This window comes from Salvia hispanica, chromosome 1 (assembly GCF_029641045.1).
Source record: "Salvia hispanica isolate PSC_SH4W2 chromosome 1, Shi_PSC_v1, whole genome shotgun sequence".
Taxonomy (NCBI): Eukaryota; Viridiplantae; Streptophyta; class Magnoliopsida; order Lamiales; family Lamiaceae; genus Salvia; species Salvia hispanica.
In genome coordinates, this window is record NC_142692.1 from 23,303,896 (window position 1) to 23,319,700 (window position 15,805).

Below are 15,805 nucleotides of genomic sequence, written 5' to 3' on the forward strand. Positions count from 1 at the left end.
AAATATACTACTAAAATTCAGATAAAACTTATCCAATTTCATTATCCGATCACCATCCGAATAGATGCAATTAGAATTTCATTTAAATTCTTAAAAATTATTTTTAATTGGATATAGTTTCATAGAAAAATAATTTAAATCGAGAAAAATTATGTGAATTTAATATTGTGCGAGTATTACTTAATTAATTTTAACTACCATAAATACTATAATAATTAACATTGTTACCCTTTTTAATTGATTTAATAACTTTTAAATTTAATATATAATACACTTATTATTTTATCACTAAATTTCCGAATCTTAACTGAAAAAAACACACAAAATAGTTGCCTTGATCATTCGAATTTAGAATCTGCTAGCATTCAATAATGAATGGATTCGTTAATCTTCATTATCTTCCTGATTCCTAGTTTATTTTCTGGCAGTTTGACCTACAAAATGGTAAATTTCAACTGTATAGTTGAATCATGAGAAATAGATCATCTGCTATGCGCAGCACCTGCTGCCATTTCTACACACACAAGTTAATAAAAAGAAAAAGAAAAAAAAAATAAAATAAAAGAAAGCTTATCTGCGTTTCATTCACAAACTAATATGTTTTGAAGCACAACCCCTATTGTACACAGTAGGGGATCATTTCTGTTGAATCATGTGATTTATGCATGAATCTGGTCTGTACATGGACTGATGGACATAGAGTCCCGTTATTCACAAGTTTAGTCTTAAAGACTGAAGTAGAGATCAAATTAGGGCCCTTAGATCTAGTTTTTAACGGATGCGATGCGATGAGATGATGTAGTGAAAATTTTTGCATTCATTAGGTAGCCAAATTACTTCAACCGATGGTATTTTTGTCAAATTACATTTATAGTTTATTACTTCATCCAGTAGATTTATTACTTCATTCCATAATTAATTACATCATTCCAATAGATTATTACTTCATTCCACTTTGAATTTGAACCTTTTTTACAAAATTTAAAGCGACTAGACTGTGTGAAGTGTTTTCAAAATGGAGTATTTATGCTTTATTATGATGTTTGTCAATGTTGATGAAGTTATAATTTTGTCATAACACATTATGAAGTACTCCCTCCGTCCCACTTAAGATGACACGTTTTCCTTTTTAGTTTGTTCCAACAAAGATGACTCATTTCCTTTTTTGGAACCTTTCTCTCTCCAATTAATACACTCAACCACTTTTTCTCACTCCTATTAAAATATCCATCTTTTTTTATCTCTCTACTTTAATACTTACACCCACTTTTTCTCTCTCCAATTAAACATTTTAACCAATACTCCTAAAATCTCGTGTCGGCTAAGGAATGTGTCATCTTAGCCGGGGCGGAGGGAGTAATAAACTAATGGAATGAAGTAATAGTATGACTGAATGAAGTAATAAGTTCATTACTATTGCTTGACGTTTAACACAGTTAATATAGTATTTCAATAAAATGTCATATTTACTTCATTACTAACATTCATTTGGTTCATTATTTATTGAATATAGTTCATTACTACCGTTTAACGTTTTAACACTAAAATTTGTTGCATCATTAATGTATTTCAATAACATGTCAAAATTATTGTATAACATATGTTCATTTAGTTCATTATTTAGTTAATATAGTTCATTATTTACTCCAACAAGTTTTTATTAAATAAAAAAAATTAAAAAAAAGTTTTTATTAAATAAAATATTAAATTAATTGTAAATTTATCCTTACCACAAGATTAAGAAAATAGAGGACTCTAATTTGATCTCTAGTTCGATTTTTAAGAAGGGTTCAACGTTGATCACAGCCCGACGTACATATATGGAAATTAGTTATTGAGCTCATGTATCCTTAACTGGGCTTCTGAAAGCCCGATTTAGTGGCCCATAAAGGAATTAGGCGAAGCCCGCCTTACAAAATTTCTCCCTAAGAAATAAGACTAATTTTACGCGTATACACAACTCGTCGACTCCAAGCTTCAGGAGTTCAGGAATTCAATTCCCTTAATGTTCAGTCACCGCACAACCTTGAATGCTTCGATTTTTCCCAAAGGTGTGTAATTTAGTGTTTTTCTCACACGATTGTAAATGGTGAAGTGCGATTTTTTCTTGTATCTTATTTGGGTTTTGCATGAACTTTTTTTATTTTTTTTTTGTTATTAGCGTTTTTTGCTTGTTTTTTCTTGGCTATATATTGTGGTTTTAGCAGCAATTTAGCTGATTGTTCCATTTGCTGGCTTTTCCTTTATGTTATAACGCTTTAGGGTAGTTCTAAAGATTTAATTTTTCTTGAAATTTATAGTTATGTGTGTAGAAATTTGTTATAATCCTGAAAAGGATTTGGGTCTTGATAACATTTTGCAATTTTAACAAAGAGTATCCGTGTGCGGCTCTTTAATGTGTTACTATTACTTACTAGAATTGTTATGTTGCTTGCATTTTTGTTCAACTTTATTTTGTTCTTCAGTTCTGATACAATTAATCATCTGGATTTGGATATTTTCCTCAACGGTAAAAGATTCCGTCTTTAGTTGGCAGCACTTTTCATGACGTATTAGTACTTTTGATTGCCCAAGATTGTTCATTCTCTTTAGTGCCTCAAAAGCCCTTGAGGAGCCCTTTAAGAGAGCCCTAGAATCTTGTCTGTATCTTTCCTCTTCCATAAACATGGTATGTTTGTTATTTGGTTCATTATTTGTAGGTTTTGTTATTGGAGTGTATGATGTTTTCTTGTGATTAATTCAAAGATGTTTTGAATTGATTAGGAATGAAGATGTAGTTTCTCTATGCATTTTCCTAGTCATGCTTATGTTTGTTGCTTCAACAAATGAATGCTTGCTGTTGAAATTGAAAAGAATGGATTTGTAATTGCTTTCTGGAGATAACTTGCTGTAATGTAAGGTATTACAAAGCAGTGATCTCGACTTATCGGGTTCTGTTGCTCTCTCGTCTCTTTTTTTATGACATTGCAAGAATATGCAGGTCACATGTGCCCCTGTGGACTACGAAACGTCTGTGTTTATGTAGATATGGTTTTGGTCCTTGCTGGTTATCCCACATGACAGGACAAGAAACATCGACATCCTGTCCGAAGCCTCCCCCTCCTTTATCAACAAACAGTTGTAATTCAGCCCCTGCTTCACAAGGTAAGCTTCTGAGGAAAGAGAACTGTTATTTCAGCCCATAAATATGTAAACTAATGCAGCATATTCTGCAGATAATACGCCGACATCAAGTGTCCACCTCTCTCCAACTGTTAACCTTTCTCGAGAATACTACCTAGCGGTTCAAACCAGTTCTTATAGTGAGATCCGAAGAAAATTCTACAGTGGTCCTCTCGACCAAAGTGTAGGACGTGTGGATGTCTTTGAGGAGCCTCAGCTGTTGGAACATATTCTTCGACCAAGCCGTGAGGGTCTTCAGGAAGCACTCTCACTTATTAAGCCTAACTCTCTTACTCATCTTGCCGCAACCTACTTTGATCATAGTGAGCACAGCTCCCGTCTATACCTTCTCCTCTATCAGAGGATCCGTAATACTCGACTCCTCTACACCCCTATGCATAACCTTCTCGATGAACTTCCAGTAGATATCCACTCTGACTACTATTCCCTCTCTCCTTCCCAGTGTGATTTAGCATTTAACGCGTTTCTCCAATTTGACTGCGCTGAGAATCCCTTCCTATCCACCGACTCACACAGCTTCACTAATACGCGTCAGCGCTTGACCCAGCTCAGAGAAGAGCTTGACCATCATCTCAAAAAGTCACAATCGAGACTTCACCTAATACGTCGCTGCTCAAGAGGATCTGCGATTTGCTTGATAGCTGCCACTGTGGGTGTGGTTATGTCAGCGGTGGCTATAGCTACTCATGCTCTCGTTGCCCTTGTCGCATGCCCCATATGCCATGCCATTCTCCCTTCAAATATGACTAAGAAAGAAAATATCCATCTAGCTCAGCTTGATGCTGCTGCCAAGGGTGCTTATGTCCTTCGGAACGATCTGGACACCATTGATCGCCTGGTAGCCCGTCTGTGTGCAGCAGTTGAAAACGACAAACTTCTTATTCATCTTGGGCTAGAGAGAGGAAGAGACAAGTATAGCATTCAAGAGATACTGAAGCAGCTCCACAGAAACCGCCCTAATTTTGTCCAACAGCTTGTGGATCTGGAGGAGCATTTGTTCTTGTGTTTTGCTGCTATCAATCGGGCCCGATTGCTTCTGCTCCAAGAGATTCAAATGCACCAAAACCCTGCCTGATTACGGCCAAATGAAGTAAAGTGTATATAGCTTGCAGAAGTTCTTACGTATTCAGTTTGATTCTTTCTTTTGCTGCTACTAATTAGTAAAAACATTTTAACATGTGAAAAATAGTGCATCTATTATCAAGAGAATCAATGAATGGGGAACTGGTCATTTAGAATTAGAGAACTTTTCCATGTTGAATGATTTGCTACATTTATGTTAGAAGTCTTGAAAATATATCACAAGTCTAATATGGTGTCACACTAGTAAGACTCTTGGAATGTGAATTTTATTTCTTTTGACGTGATGTCTCGTGGCTTATATCACATACATACACGCATGTTTGTTCAGTTAAATGCTGTAGTCGCTGTAGAACTTCCAAGAGATGCACGACTAGAAGATAACTGGTCGATTGTTAACCCCGCCCCAGCTCTTTGGCTGGTTTGCCTGATGAATCTGCTCCAGGTGCCTTTATGTTCGGCCTTCAGTCTCATGATCTATATATTGCTCTACCTCCTTCAAGCATGAAGCTGAGTGATGCTACTCCAGCGACATTTGCAGGAACAAGACATACATGTAACTAATCTACCCTCACAGAGTTCTACATTTTTTAGGTTTTTACTCTTTTTCCACAACCTCTAATGGCAATTTTTTTCGGAATGATTAGCTGAGTGATTGAACAGAATTAAGTGTAACAATTGTTAGGCAACTTTCATTATCCTTCACCAGAGCCTTTTTACTTTGCTGGAGGATGACGATATGAACGAAACATTCAAAGTAATATTTGAAATAAAGATGTGCTTTTTCAAAAGCTATTGTTGGCAGTGGTTGTCAATTCTGTGGTTAATTTTGCATTTACCAACTCTATTCTCTAGTTTTTATACTGTATGAATCTACTCGCACTTGTTGCTAACATTCTATAATCAATATAGAGGCATCGAAGGCGGGCTCGGTTTGAGCTTTTTGGGTTGGTCTTAAAGGTATACTCTTTGGTCAGCCCACAATACTTAGTATGTGATTTGATCTACTCATATTATAATAGTACTACTCCATTTGTTCACCAAAATAGTCTCATATGTTGACATCACGATTGATAGAGATAAAAAGTAGATTAAGTAGGAGACAAAAAAATGGTGAGAATTTTTTGAATTTTGATGACCTTGAGGAATTTTGTAAAGGCATTTCCAGTATCCATATTGGATGAAATTCTGAAAGGGACTCCAATAACAAGTATAGAGTATGAGTAAATATTTCCCACACTCACATTTCCCAACTAAAAAACATCTCCAACCATGTATCAAACACAAGCTCATTTTTTTAAGTGTATGTTACATCAAAAAATAATTTTACTTCAATTATTTATACTAAACTCAAATTTGACACCATTTTTTATTGTCTCATAGATTTTTGCAGTAGCTACAGTGCACATTCATATTTGTGTTGTTTTGGAAAAAAAATGCAAAACTGAGTTTGAGTTTGCAATATGATTGGTGAAGTTTTCTAGAGCAAAAATGAGATTTGAGTGTGATTGGAGATGGTCTAAGGATTCTTCTCTGATATACCATAAACAGGTCACATATTTTTAAACGAACAATTAACTAATCACATCAACGTACATCAGAGATCAAGCATAACAAATTTCGGCTACATCAAACAACAATTGATGAATCCGATCACAAAACAAACACAGGATAAACAAGGAAAACAAAAGACAGTTGGGCCTATCACTTATAACAACAAGAACAAATGAGTGGTGATACCAAATGACGTGGATCTTCGTTTGATTTATGGAATTGTTTGCCCAAGACTTGCACAAGTACCGAAGCTTAATCGACACAAAAAGATAGGACAAATCAAGATCTAATAGATAAGATGGCAGAAAAGCAAAGGAAGGTGCAATGCAATGGAGTAGGAATCCTCTTTAGATTGTATAGCTACTTTGTCTAAATTTGTCTTCAACACTTCAATTAATCACACCGAACTCTTTCAATTTCAACGCATTGCTAATTTTTCTATAAAAAAAAGAGCATGTTTCTATCTGTCGAAACCAGTATTAAATTATACAATTAAACAATTTTCTGTCATTACTATAGGAGTAGTTACTAATTGTAGATTTAATTCGGAGATAGGCGTTGATGCCAAAAAAATTGGGATAATCATTTAAAACAATTCAATTAAATTTTGACACGGGAAGTAGTGGGCGAATGTAAGCTAAAGAATTAAAGATGTCTCCAAAATACATACAATCAAAAACAGGATGGAAAATGACAAGAAATCCCCATTTATTAAAAAAATATCTGAACCATTGGTGCGAGGTGAGGAATTTAATGTGATAAAACGAAATTAAAAGTGGGGACAACTGTTGATTAGATCCAGTGGGCCCTAATTGAGAGTACATCTGATTCTGATCAAATAAATGGATCCATTTGCAGCCTCATTCAATAATTAATAAATTACTAATTAATTGGGGTTGAGACGTGGCTTCTTCTACATCCATTTGGACCAACGTGTAATTTTTTAAACATATAAGTATGATTTATTTTATGATGATAAAAAGGAGATTCCGTTTTCCTAATGTGGGCCCCTCTCTTCCTTCCATTTGTTATTAGTGATTCAAGTAGTTAATTACAATTAGAACTGCAAGGATGTTAAGTCCTATAAAGTCAAGGTTGATGTCACAAAATTAGATATTCCGAAAGGGCTCTATGCTACTTGGGTAGCTTAATTTAGAAAGTGTTCCGAAATTTAAATCAAGTTATTGCTAAGAAATTATGGAGTGGGAGTATTCTTTTCGTCAAATAATTTAGTTAAATGTGATCAACAATTGAGTCAAAGGAAACCTTTATATATATTATACAGCTTCATGTTAGATTGTGGCCAAATTAAATGTATTTGAATTGATTATTTGTGACATTACAGAGATAAATTGACATGTCTTTCATCGGTTCCTATCGACAAACACCGCTATTACACATATGACTTATAGTAATAGTACTTAAAATAATCCTAAAAGGGGAAACAAACATAAACTTTGGAAAAAAAAGTGGTTGTTAAGTAACAAGATATACTAAATGCAAAATATGAGTAATAAATTGGGAGATAAAAGAAACAAAATGACTGAAGATCATTATCATTAGAGAGGGAAACTTATTATATATAGAAGAAAGTTAATTTTATTGGTAGTACTAGTATAATTTTGCATTTTGTCAAGTTTACAAAAATTCATTTATATTGATATAGATATGCTCATAGCATAGTATCTTCTATAGTATTAATTAATATATTTATTCTAATCAGATGACACAACTTTTTCTAGATTTTGAATCATTACTAACACTACACCTTAAAGTATGATACACCACAAATTCTTGTCGCATCTCATCGCAACATATAAATTATTGAATTCGTCTAAACCTAACCCATACTTGCGTTTTGCGGGAAAGAAACTTCCACATCATCCTTTAATATCTTTCCATATAATTTTAGAGTATTAAAAGGCAGAAAGAGGAAGCCCTTTCATATTTATGCAAGAAAACATTAACAAACAAGTTACAAATATGTTTCTCCAGTCAAATATACTACTCCATATTTTAGCATATAGTATCAATGGAAGTAGGGAAAAGGTGACACGTCAACTTTTCTAGTGTGAAAATGATTTATAATTTCTTATATTGCTTAAATTGTCGGCGCAAAATTTCTAATAATGTTAGGCACCACGTGTCTCTCATACTAGTATATAGTTGACCTGTGATTTATGCACACTTTGTTTTCTTTTTTCTTTTTTCTATTTTGAAGTCCAAATTAAACAATAAGTTCTCCTACAATTTTCACGCTGGTATGGTTGTAAAAAAAAACACAATATGATATTTAGTCACAAAATCATCTACGCAACTAATTTAAGCGACTCTAGACAACACAAAAAATAAATAAATAAATTTAATCCGGAGAAATTTTTTAGCTAAGGCATTAGGGAAGAAAGAAAATTGTGAGAAATACTGAAATAGTACTAATGATATTTATAATAACAACTGTCTGATCATGTGGTTATCTATTTAATATATTCATGTTTTTTAAGTGTGCACATAATGTTAGTTAATTATGTGGATAAAAATGAAATATGGTTATCAGAAATGAAGACAGTCCTTCCTTTTTATCTAATGTCCTACTGTATGAACGAAGTTAGTGTTATTTAGTACACTACTATAAGAAAGAACTCCCTCCATCCACGAAGAGTATGCACTATTTTCTTTTTCGTCCATCTACAAAGAATATGAACATTCCAATTTTGGAAATTCTCTTCTTTCTATTGAGGTGAGACCCATTCTCCACTAACCATACTTAAAAAAACTTTTTCTACGTATCTCTCTCTTACTTTACCAATAATGCATTAAAACTCGTGCTGAACCCAAAGTTAATACTCCTTGGGGACGGAGGGATATTAACCAACACTTTTCGTTGTCTAATTATCGTGAAACCAATTTTAAACAACAATTTATTGGTATTATTATTTAATAATGTAGGTTAACTAATAATATAAGAATATATATAGGAGTGTACTAGTAGGGCTGACAATTTTATTATTAAAAAAAGATATTACTCCTTCTGTCAGTGAAATGTTGTTCATATTTGATTCGATGCGGATTTTAAGAAATATGAAGAAAAGTGAGTGGAAAAAGTTAGTTGAACGTGGGTTTCACGTTTATATATTAGTTTTATAATAAAATGTGAGTGTAATAAGTTAACAGAAAGTGGTTCCATTTACCAAATATAGAAAAAAAAACAAAGTGAACAACATTTCGTGAACGGACAGAAATGGCAAAAGCGTACAACATTTCACGGACGAGGGGAGTATATTTTCAAATAACCTACCTAGTAAGAACCTGATAATTTCGGATTGAGTTTGTGTTAGAAATAACCCATTTAATATTATTATTGAAAAAATTATTATATTTTTATTTTACTATTTAGATTTAAATCGTGATAAAGTATTAATCGTGTTATATCATGTGTTTAATTGTGTGATAGCAGAATATCAAGTTTTAATCGTGTAATATTAGGATTCGATCGCTATTGTGTCGTGTCAAGTTGAATAGTATCGTATCATCATAAGCATAACTTATTTAATCGTCACCCAACCAACATATTTCCTTATTCCGTCTTATTATACTATAAGATTTAGTTTATAAGAGTTTGTCACATATAATACGATATGTGTAAATTACAATAATAGGACAAGAATTGTTAGAATAAAGATATTATGACGTATTGACGTGTGTAAGTTATAAGAGTGACCTAAAATTAAAATAGTGAATCTTTTAACAACCCCAAAAGGCATTGTGCGAAACACCAAGACTCTACATATGGAGTATCAATTAATCGTTGACACTGAATATCATTTCCGTTATGAATCCCGAAATTAGTGGCACCTTAAATAAAAAATATTTATACCATGACTCTAATGTTCCCTGCAATTAATTATGGAATTATTAATAAAAATATCCTACTTTTATACATTAAAAAGTGGGGATGCAAATCAGCCTTTGGATTACGTACATTGTTCTTGGTCCCGACTACATATATTTTTTTCTGTAACCAATGTTTGTTAGTACATTGCACTGTTGACTGTTACTGCCTGAATCATGATTCTCTAAATTAATAATGTCATGACCTAACAATTAATTATTGTGAAACATCAAATAATTGGTTTCAAAAACTTGGTCCTCGTAATTTCACGTATAGTATCTTATTTAATGATTCAAAATTAACAGATACTAATGTGCGGCAGGCGAAGAATATTTAATCTATATGATCTGGTATCAGATATGTTAATATGCATACGCTTGCTTTTTTTATTATGTAATCACACATTTATAAGCAATTTTAATATACAGAATAACAATTTTTTTTAAAAAAATAGAAGCGATCATTTCTATAAGCTCACATTAAGTGACACACATCACACACGCCACGGTTACTAAGAGTATATAAATTAATACGGATGTTAATTATTTTCAGTTGAACTATTTACGGAGTACTCCCTCCGTGTCACGTTACTTGAAGCGTTTCTTTTTTAGCACGAGCTTTAAGAAAGTTATTTTTTGTGAGTTAAATAAAGTAGAGGAGAGAATAAAGTACTCCCTCCGTCCGCGAATAAGAGTCCCGTTTTTGCATTTTAGTCCGTCCGCGAATAAGAGTCCCGGTTCACTTTTACCATAAATGATAATAGAGTCCTACCTTCCATTAGCTCATTCCACTCACATTTTATTTAAAACTAATATATACAAGTGAGACCTCTATTCCACTAACTTTTTTCCACCCACTTTTCTTAACATTTCTTAAAACTCGTGCCGTCCATGAATGAGACTCTTAATGGCGGACGGAAGGAGTAATAGAGAGAAGAGAGAGTAAAGTAAAAGAAAGAATAAAGTATATATGTGTGATTAGATGTTTTGTTTTTAGCCAAAAAAAGAAATGACTCAAGTAACTTCGGACAACTCAAAATGGAATACGACTCAAATAACTTGAAATGGAGGGAGTATTATCTTTTCCAAAATGAGTAAAAAAAAATGAAATGCATCCATAATCCATTAACATGAAATGGAAGAATGAAATGGAGGAAGTACTATTCATCATATTAATTTTTAAAAACCCTGAAAACTCCTAAACGAATCAGAATAGTAAACACCACTAGGCACTAACTGGCATTACGTATAACGTCATTACAAATAGATTTGAGAATAAATTATTACCACTATTTGAAATATAAGCTTGTACTTGGACACAACATAATAGCTGGATGTATCGAATGAAACTGATAAAACCACAAAATAAATACTAAATGGGGACAGACAGAGATGAGAGTGCGTGTAGTTAATCAAAGTGACAGAGAAATATGGGGCTCATGGAAATTAAAATTTGACATTGTGAGGACATAATTTAAACACGAACACATAAATAGTATAGTAGTAATAAAAAATAGTAGTATATACATTCACCTTATCTCTTCTTCTAATAACGGATTCTCGTTTTGTAAATATTTATATTTTTGTCGACATACTATTAGTTTTTTTTATTATTATCTATCTCTGATTAAATTAGGAAAGGTGTCACTAATTTAACTTTTTGTTTATTGCTAAATAAAGCAATCACTGGAATTAGGAGAAAATAAAATCCGAAATAATATTGAAATTATAAATGGGCATTGGTACTTATGGAGAAATATCTAACACGTAATAGGAGTATCATTTAACGTAAAAAGGAACTATAACATGCATTGACAACATTATCTTTTTAATTAACTAGTACTTAGGTAATATGTTGATGTGTTTAAGTAGGTGTGACCATTTGAGTGTGAATTAGTAAAAAAGTTGAATTAGTATCAATAACAAAATTTTAGATTAAGATTGAGGTGCATCTTTCGAGGGAAACAATGGGAACTAAGGCATCTATTTAAGTATGACCATATATATATAATACTAGTAAAAGAAAACAAATATCTCAATTTAAAACTAGTGTAAGGAATAAGTGATAGATGGTGTAAATAAATTTAAATTGAAGTAGTATCGACAAATCTAGGTCCCCCACCACGACCTATCTCAAAATTTGGGCGACCATAACCCTTTTTCGAATTATATCAAGTGTCGACTTTGTAGGTCATGGGAGTGGGTGTCTATATTTATTTGAAAGCACACATAAATACATACGATATATACGCGTTTCTCTAAATGTTACACATATACTCGATAAACATTTTAGAAGTTTTATAATTTTATTAATAAGCACATGTATACGTTACATAATTATTTAACGCTGGATCAGAATTTAATTATTCGTTCATCATGGTATTCTTTCGTAAAATTGAGTTGAAAATAGCAATACTTAATTCAAACTAACTTAGTAATTTAGGTTTTGATAATAACCTTGCTTGAGTAAGAAAATACTGGAGTAGTAATTAAAAAAAAAAAAGTACTTTAAAATTGGACATGGTCACATGGTCAAATTTAATTTTTTCTAAGATGTCGTATCGTAGAATGCACTTCCGACTAAAAAGGACTAGGCGTTAAATTCTACTACAACTTAGGTAGTTCCATATATTAATTCCAAATGTGCAGAAAATTAGTTTCTATAATTATTGTTACACGGTATTTAATGGTTCCAATAATCGAGTAACACAGACTTGTAGTACTATATAGTATTCCAATTCTCGACCAGGTCGTGTTTGATCTGTATAAAATGCATAGTATTAAATTTTATTTACAAATTGATGCACTCACTCACTGATGCATGAACAGTAAACAAAGTGAAAACATTATTTTATCCTTACTTGGTCACGATCAGTAATTCGAAAATACAAAAGGAATAGAATACAGAGAGTAATTACCTAAGTAGGAAGGTTTGGACCTCGGTGGGGGCCACCAGTGGATCTGGTAACACAGTAACATGGCAAGTGTCTCTAAGATTGAATAGTAGCCGCTGCTCTATGGATTAAAAATAGCAATAATTTAACGTAGAATTGTGGATATTAATTTACTCCCTCCTTCCTATAAAAATGTCACATTTTTCTTTTTAGTTTGTTCCATAAAAGATGTCACATTTCTATTTATAAAAAAAAATTTCTCTCACATAAATATAAAAATAATATTTTCTCTCTTCATTTAACACACAAAATAAAACCTCTTAAAATCTCGTGCCTTTCTACAAGTGTGACTTCTTTTGTATGACGGAGGGAGTAGTATTTTAAATAGGAATATGAGTAAGTAACATAAAGTGAGTTGTTTGGGTAGATTGTGCAGGGCCTGATGACATAATTTCCGTGTTGGCTTGTAAAGTTACACACTGTATTGCACTGATTTTAATGATTGATTTTTGCATTCACCCACGCAACCCTCAACAACCTTAAACCCCCCACCACCACCCCACCGCCCCAACATTTACAAATTACTATACAAATTCTACAAACCATCTTCCACATTTTTCCACATCACAACAAAACAAGGTATTAGTAGCACGCTTGTGAGAGAGAGTATCATTATCATTATCATTATATAGTACTAGTCTGTGTTCCTTGTAATAAAAATGTCAATGAACCAGTTGTCTGCAGAGCTGCAACCCCATTGGTGGCCACACTGCACAATGCCTGATTCAATTTCACCACCTCCAAAACCCTCCATCAACCATGGCGACGACGAATCGGAGCGGCTGTTCGAGAAGCCGCTGACGCCGAGCGACGTCGGGAAGCTGAACCGGCTGGTCATACCGAAGCAGCACGCGGAGAAGCACTTCCCCCTCAGCAGCGGCGCCGAGAGCGGCTTGCTGCTGGGCTTCGAGGACGAATTGGGCAAATCGTGGCGGTTTCGCTACTCCTACTGGAACAGCAGCCAGAGCTACGTCCTCACCAAGGGCTGGAGCCGCTTCGTCAAGGACAAGCGCCTCCACGCCGGCGACGTCGTCGTCTTCGCCCGCCACCGCCTCGACACCGGCCGCTTCTTCATCGGCTGGCGCCGGAGGACCTCCGATTCTCAGCCGCCCGCCCCTGGCTTAAGGATCATTTATCCTGCTCCAATCCAGCAACACACTAATTCTCTCCATTTCCAATCTCATCAAGGTGTGCTTCTTCATCATTCTCTAATTTCACCATTTGAGATTCAAGTTAGGCATCCGTGAAATGATAATGAATGAACACAGGTGGTGGATTTCACGAGAAGCAGCAGACATCGAATGGGAATTCCAAGACGCTGAGGCTGTTCGGAGTGAACTTGGAGTGCCAAACTCAGGAGGAATCAGTCTCATCACAAGGGATTGGGTCGATTGGGTCGAGCCAGGGTCAACAATCTCCCTATTATTATTCAAATCATAATCACATGGTAACCCAAATATCTTATGTCAATGCTCCAATTTCCCACCTTGATTTTGCTGTTTCCTCTACTGGAACAGCCTCTCATTTCCCATCTGCCTAGCCTAGATTACTTTTTTAATTACTCCTAATTCAGATAGGCTTCTGCACTATTTCATCCCATAAATAAGCATTTAATTAATCTATAAAAAGAGAATACAGTGGGCCTAACTTATTATGTACATATCGTTTGGCTTAGTTCGAATACATATGATATGAATAATCGAGGAATCGTGTAAAAAGGGGAAACTAAATGGGAATGCATTTATATGTTTCAAGATAGTTTTGTATTATCACATCAATTGTGTGGAAAATGTTGCAGCGTGTTAGGTCTGTGGTCCACCCTAAGAAATGGTGGAAATTAGGCTCATACTTTGAGAAAAGAAAACCCAATACATATATTATTCGAGTCAACAGATCTGCCACTTTTATGGACCTTAAATATTTCACAACTTGTCTACTTTCACCTATATTTCAACATTATTAAAATTAGGTTCCGTGTATCATTATAATTAATATAATATGGAATGAATAGATAAAGCCAACATATAACTTTTTTTCTTGGTCTTTTTGAAATTTCTAACTAGTTAAAAGTGTGACACGTAGGATATCATTTTTAGTTTGAGTCAGGGGTTTTCTTGAATTTAATTTATGGAGAATAATTCTTGTGTTAATTACACATGACAATGATAATAACGACTTGACATTCACTAACATTTTTGACGTGGAGTGAGATATTTGGCATGAATTCAAGTGCATATAGTATAATTTGTGTGTGGTCCACCACAGGTATGGGGTTGAATAGAGGCGTTGCATGCTTATCATCAAAAGACTATCATGTCATAGCTAGCTGGAGTACTATATTAAATAGAAATCTATGGTAATAATGATACCTTTATGGATTCAGCAGGTATATCGGCAAGGATAAGATCTCCATGATGTGACGTCGCCTCATCAATATTTGGAAATTGGAAAAGAAAAAAAAAAGATCAACATCCCAGATTTTCTGGGTATGTTAGAAAAGTGGTCTGAAAACTCCGAGGTGCAAATCGAAAACTCAAAATTGAGAAAGAAAAGATGGAAAGAGACTAGAGATGAGAAATTGGAATTGGAATTGGAATTGGAGGGGGTCCACTCCCACACACACTCTTAAAGTAAATATATATAGAGAAAAGGGGCATGCATTTGCATTTTGCAATCAAGGAAGTGAAGATTGGAGCAGATCATGTGGGAATTTAGTGATTCTGGCTGGGGATTTTTCATCATAACTTAGAAGTGGATGGATATGGCCATGTAGGTTGCAAACATGGGGAGGGAATTGACATTTTTTGCCCTCTGCCATAACTTGATACCTTTGTTTTTGGAAATTTCTGTATTTTTCTCAGCATGCATGTCTATAATTATTTACATTAGACTAAAACAGAATGGTAGAACTACAATCTTTTGCCATTAATTCCTATGATTCATCACGACCCAAAGACAACTCCAGCTTGCAGAGTTTGTTCATTTTAAAACATTATTATATATGTAAAGTAAGTATTATATTTAGTTTATGAGATTGAGTTAAACAATTTATAGATAGATATTTATTGATAATAAATTATAATAGTCACTGTCTTCAACAAAAATAATCTCGCAACTTATTTCTAGATAAATAATTACTGATGATG

At 33.8% G+C, this 15,805-nt stretch overlaps 2 protein-coding genes across 8 annotated transcripts; both read left to right on the top strand.

The window, feature by feature from the left end:
* The first annotated feature begins 1,940 nt into the window (after positions 1-1,940).
* LOC125217870 (UPF0496 protein At3g19330-like) lies at positions 1,941-5,054 on the top strand. 5 transcript variants are annotated; one of them, XM_048119436.2, is made up of 4 exons: positions 1,941-2,051; positions 2,981-3,144; positions 3,216-4,273; positions 4,595-5,054. In XM_048119436.2, the coding sequence occupies exons 2-3, from the start codon at positions 3,057-3,059 to the stop codon at positions 4,256-4,258; spliced, it is 1,131 nt and encodes a 376-aa protein (XP_047975393.1). In that variant the 5' UTR covers positions 1,941-2,051; positions 2,981-3,056; the 3' UTR covers positions 4,259-4,273; positions 4,595-5,054. The 5 variants fall into 5 exon arrangements, with proteins under 5 accessions (XP_047975393.1, XP_088921713.1, XP_088921715.1 ...); XM_089065589.1 differs by lacking the exon at positions 4,595-5,054 and adding an exon at positions 2,764-2,899 and having other exon boundaries at positions 1,964-2,051; positions 3,216-4,564; XM_048119437.2 differs by lacking the exons at positions 1,941-2,051; positions 4,595-5,054 and adding exons at positions 2,081-2,668; positions 2,764-2,899 and having other exon boundaries at positions 3,216-4,564.
* Positions 5,055-13,180: 8,126 nt separating this feature from the next.
* Positions 13,181-15,588, top strand: LOC125224510 (B3 domain-containing protein At2g36080-like). 3 transcript variants are annotated; one of them, XM_048127919.2, is made up of 3 exons: positions 13,186-13,847; positions 13,928-14,106; positions 15,043-15,588. In XM_048127919.2, exons 1-3 carry the CDS (start codon positions 13,319-13,321, stop codon positions 15,061-15,063), a joined length of 729 nt encoding a protein of 242 aa, XP_047983876.2. In that variant the 5' UTR covers positions 13,186-13,318; the 3' UTR covers positions 15,064-15,588. The 3 variants fall into 3 exon arrangements, with proteins under 3 accessions (XP_088919020.1, XP_047983876.2, XP_047983877.2); XM_048127920.2 differs by having other exon boundaries at positions 15,046-15,588; XM_089062894.1 differs by lacking the exon at positions 15,043-15,588 and having other exon boundaries at positions 13,181-13,847; positions 13,928-14,248.
* The last annotated feature ends 217 nt before the right edge of the window (positions 15,589-15,805 follow it).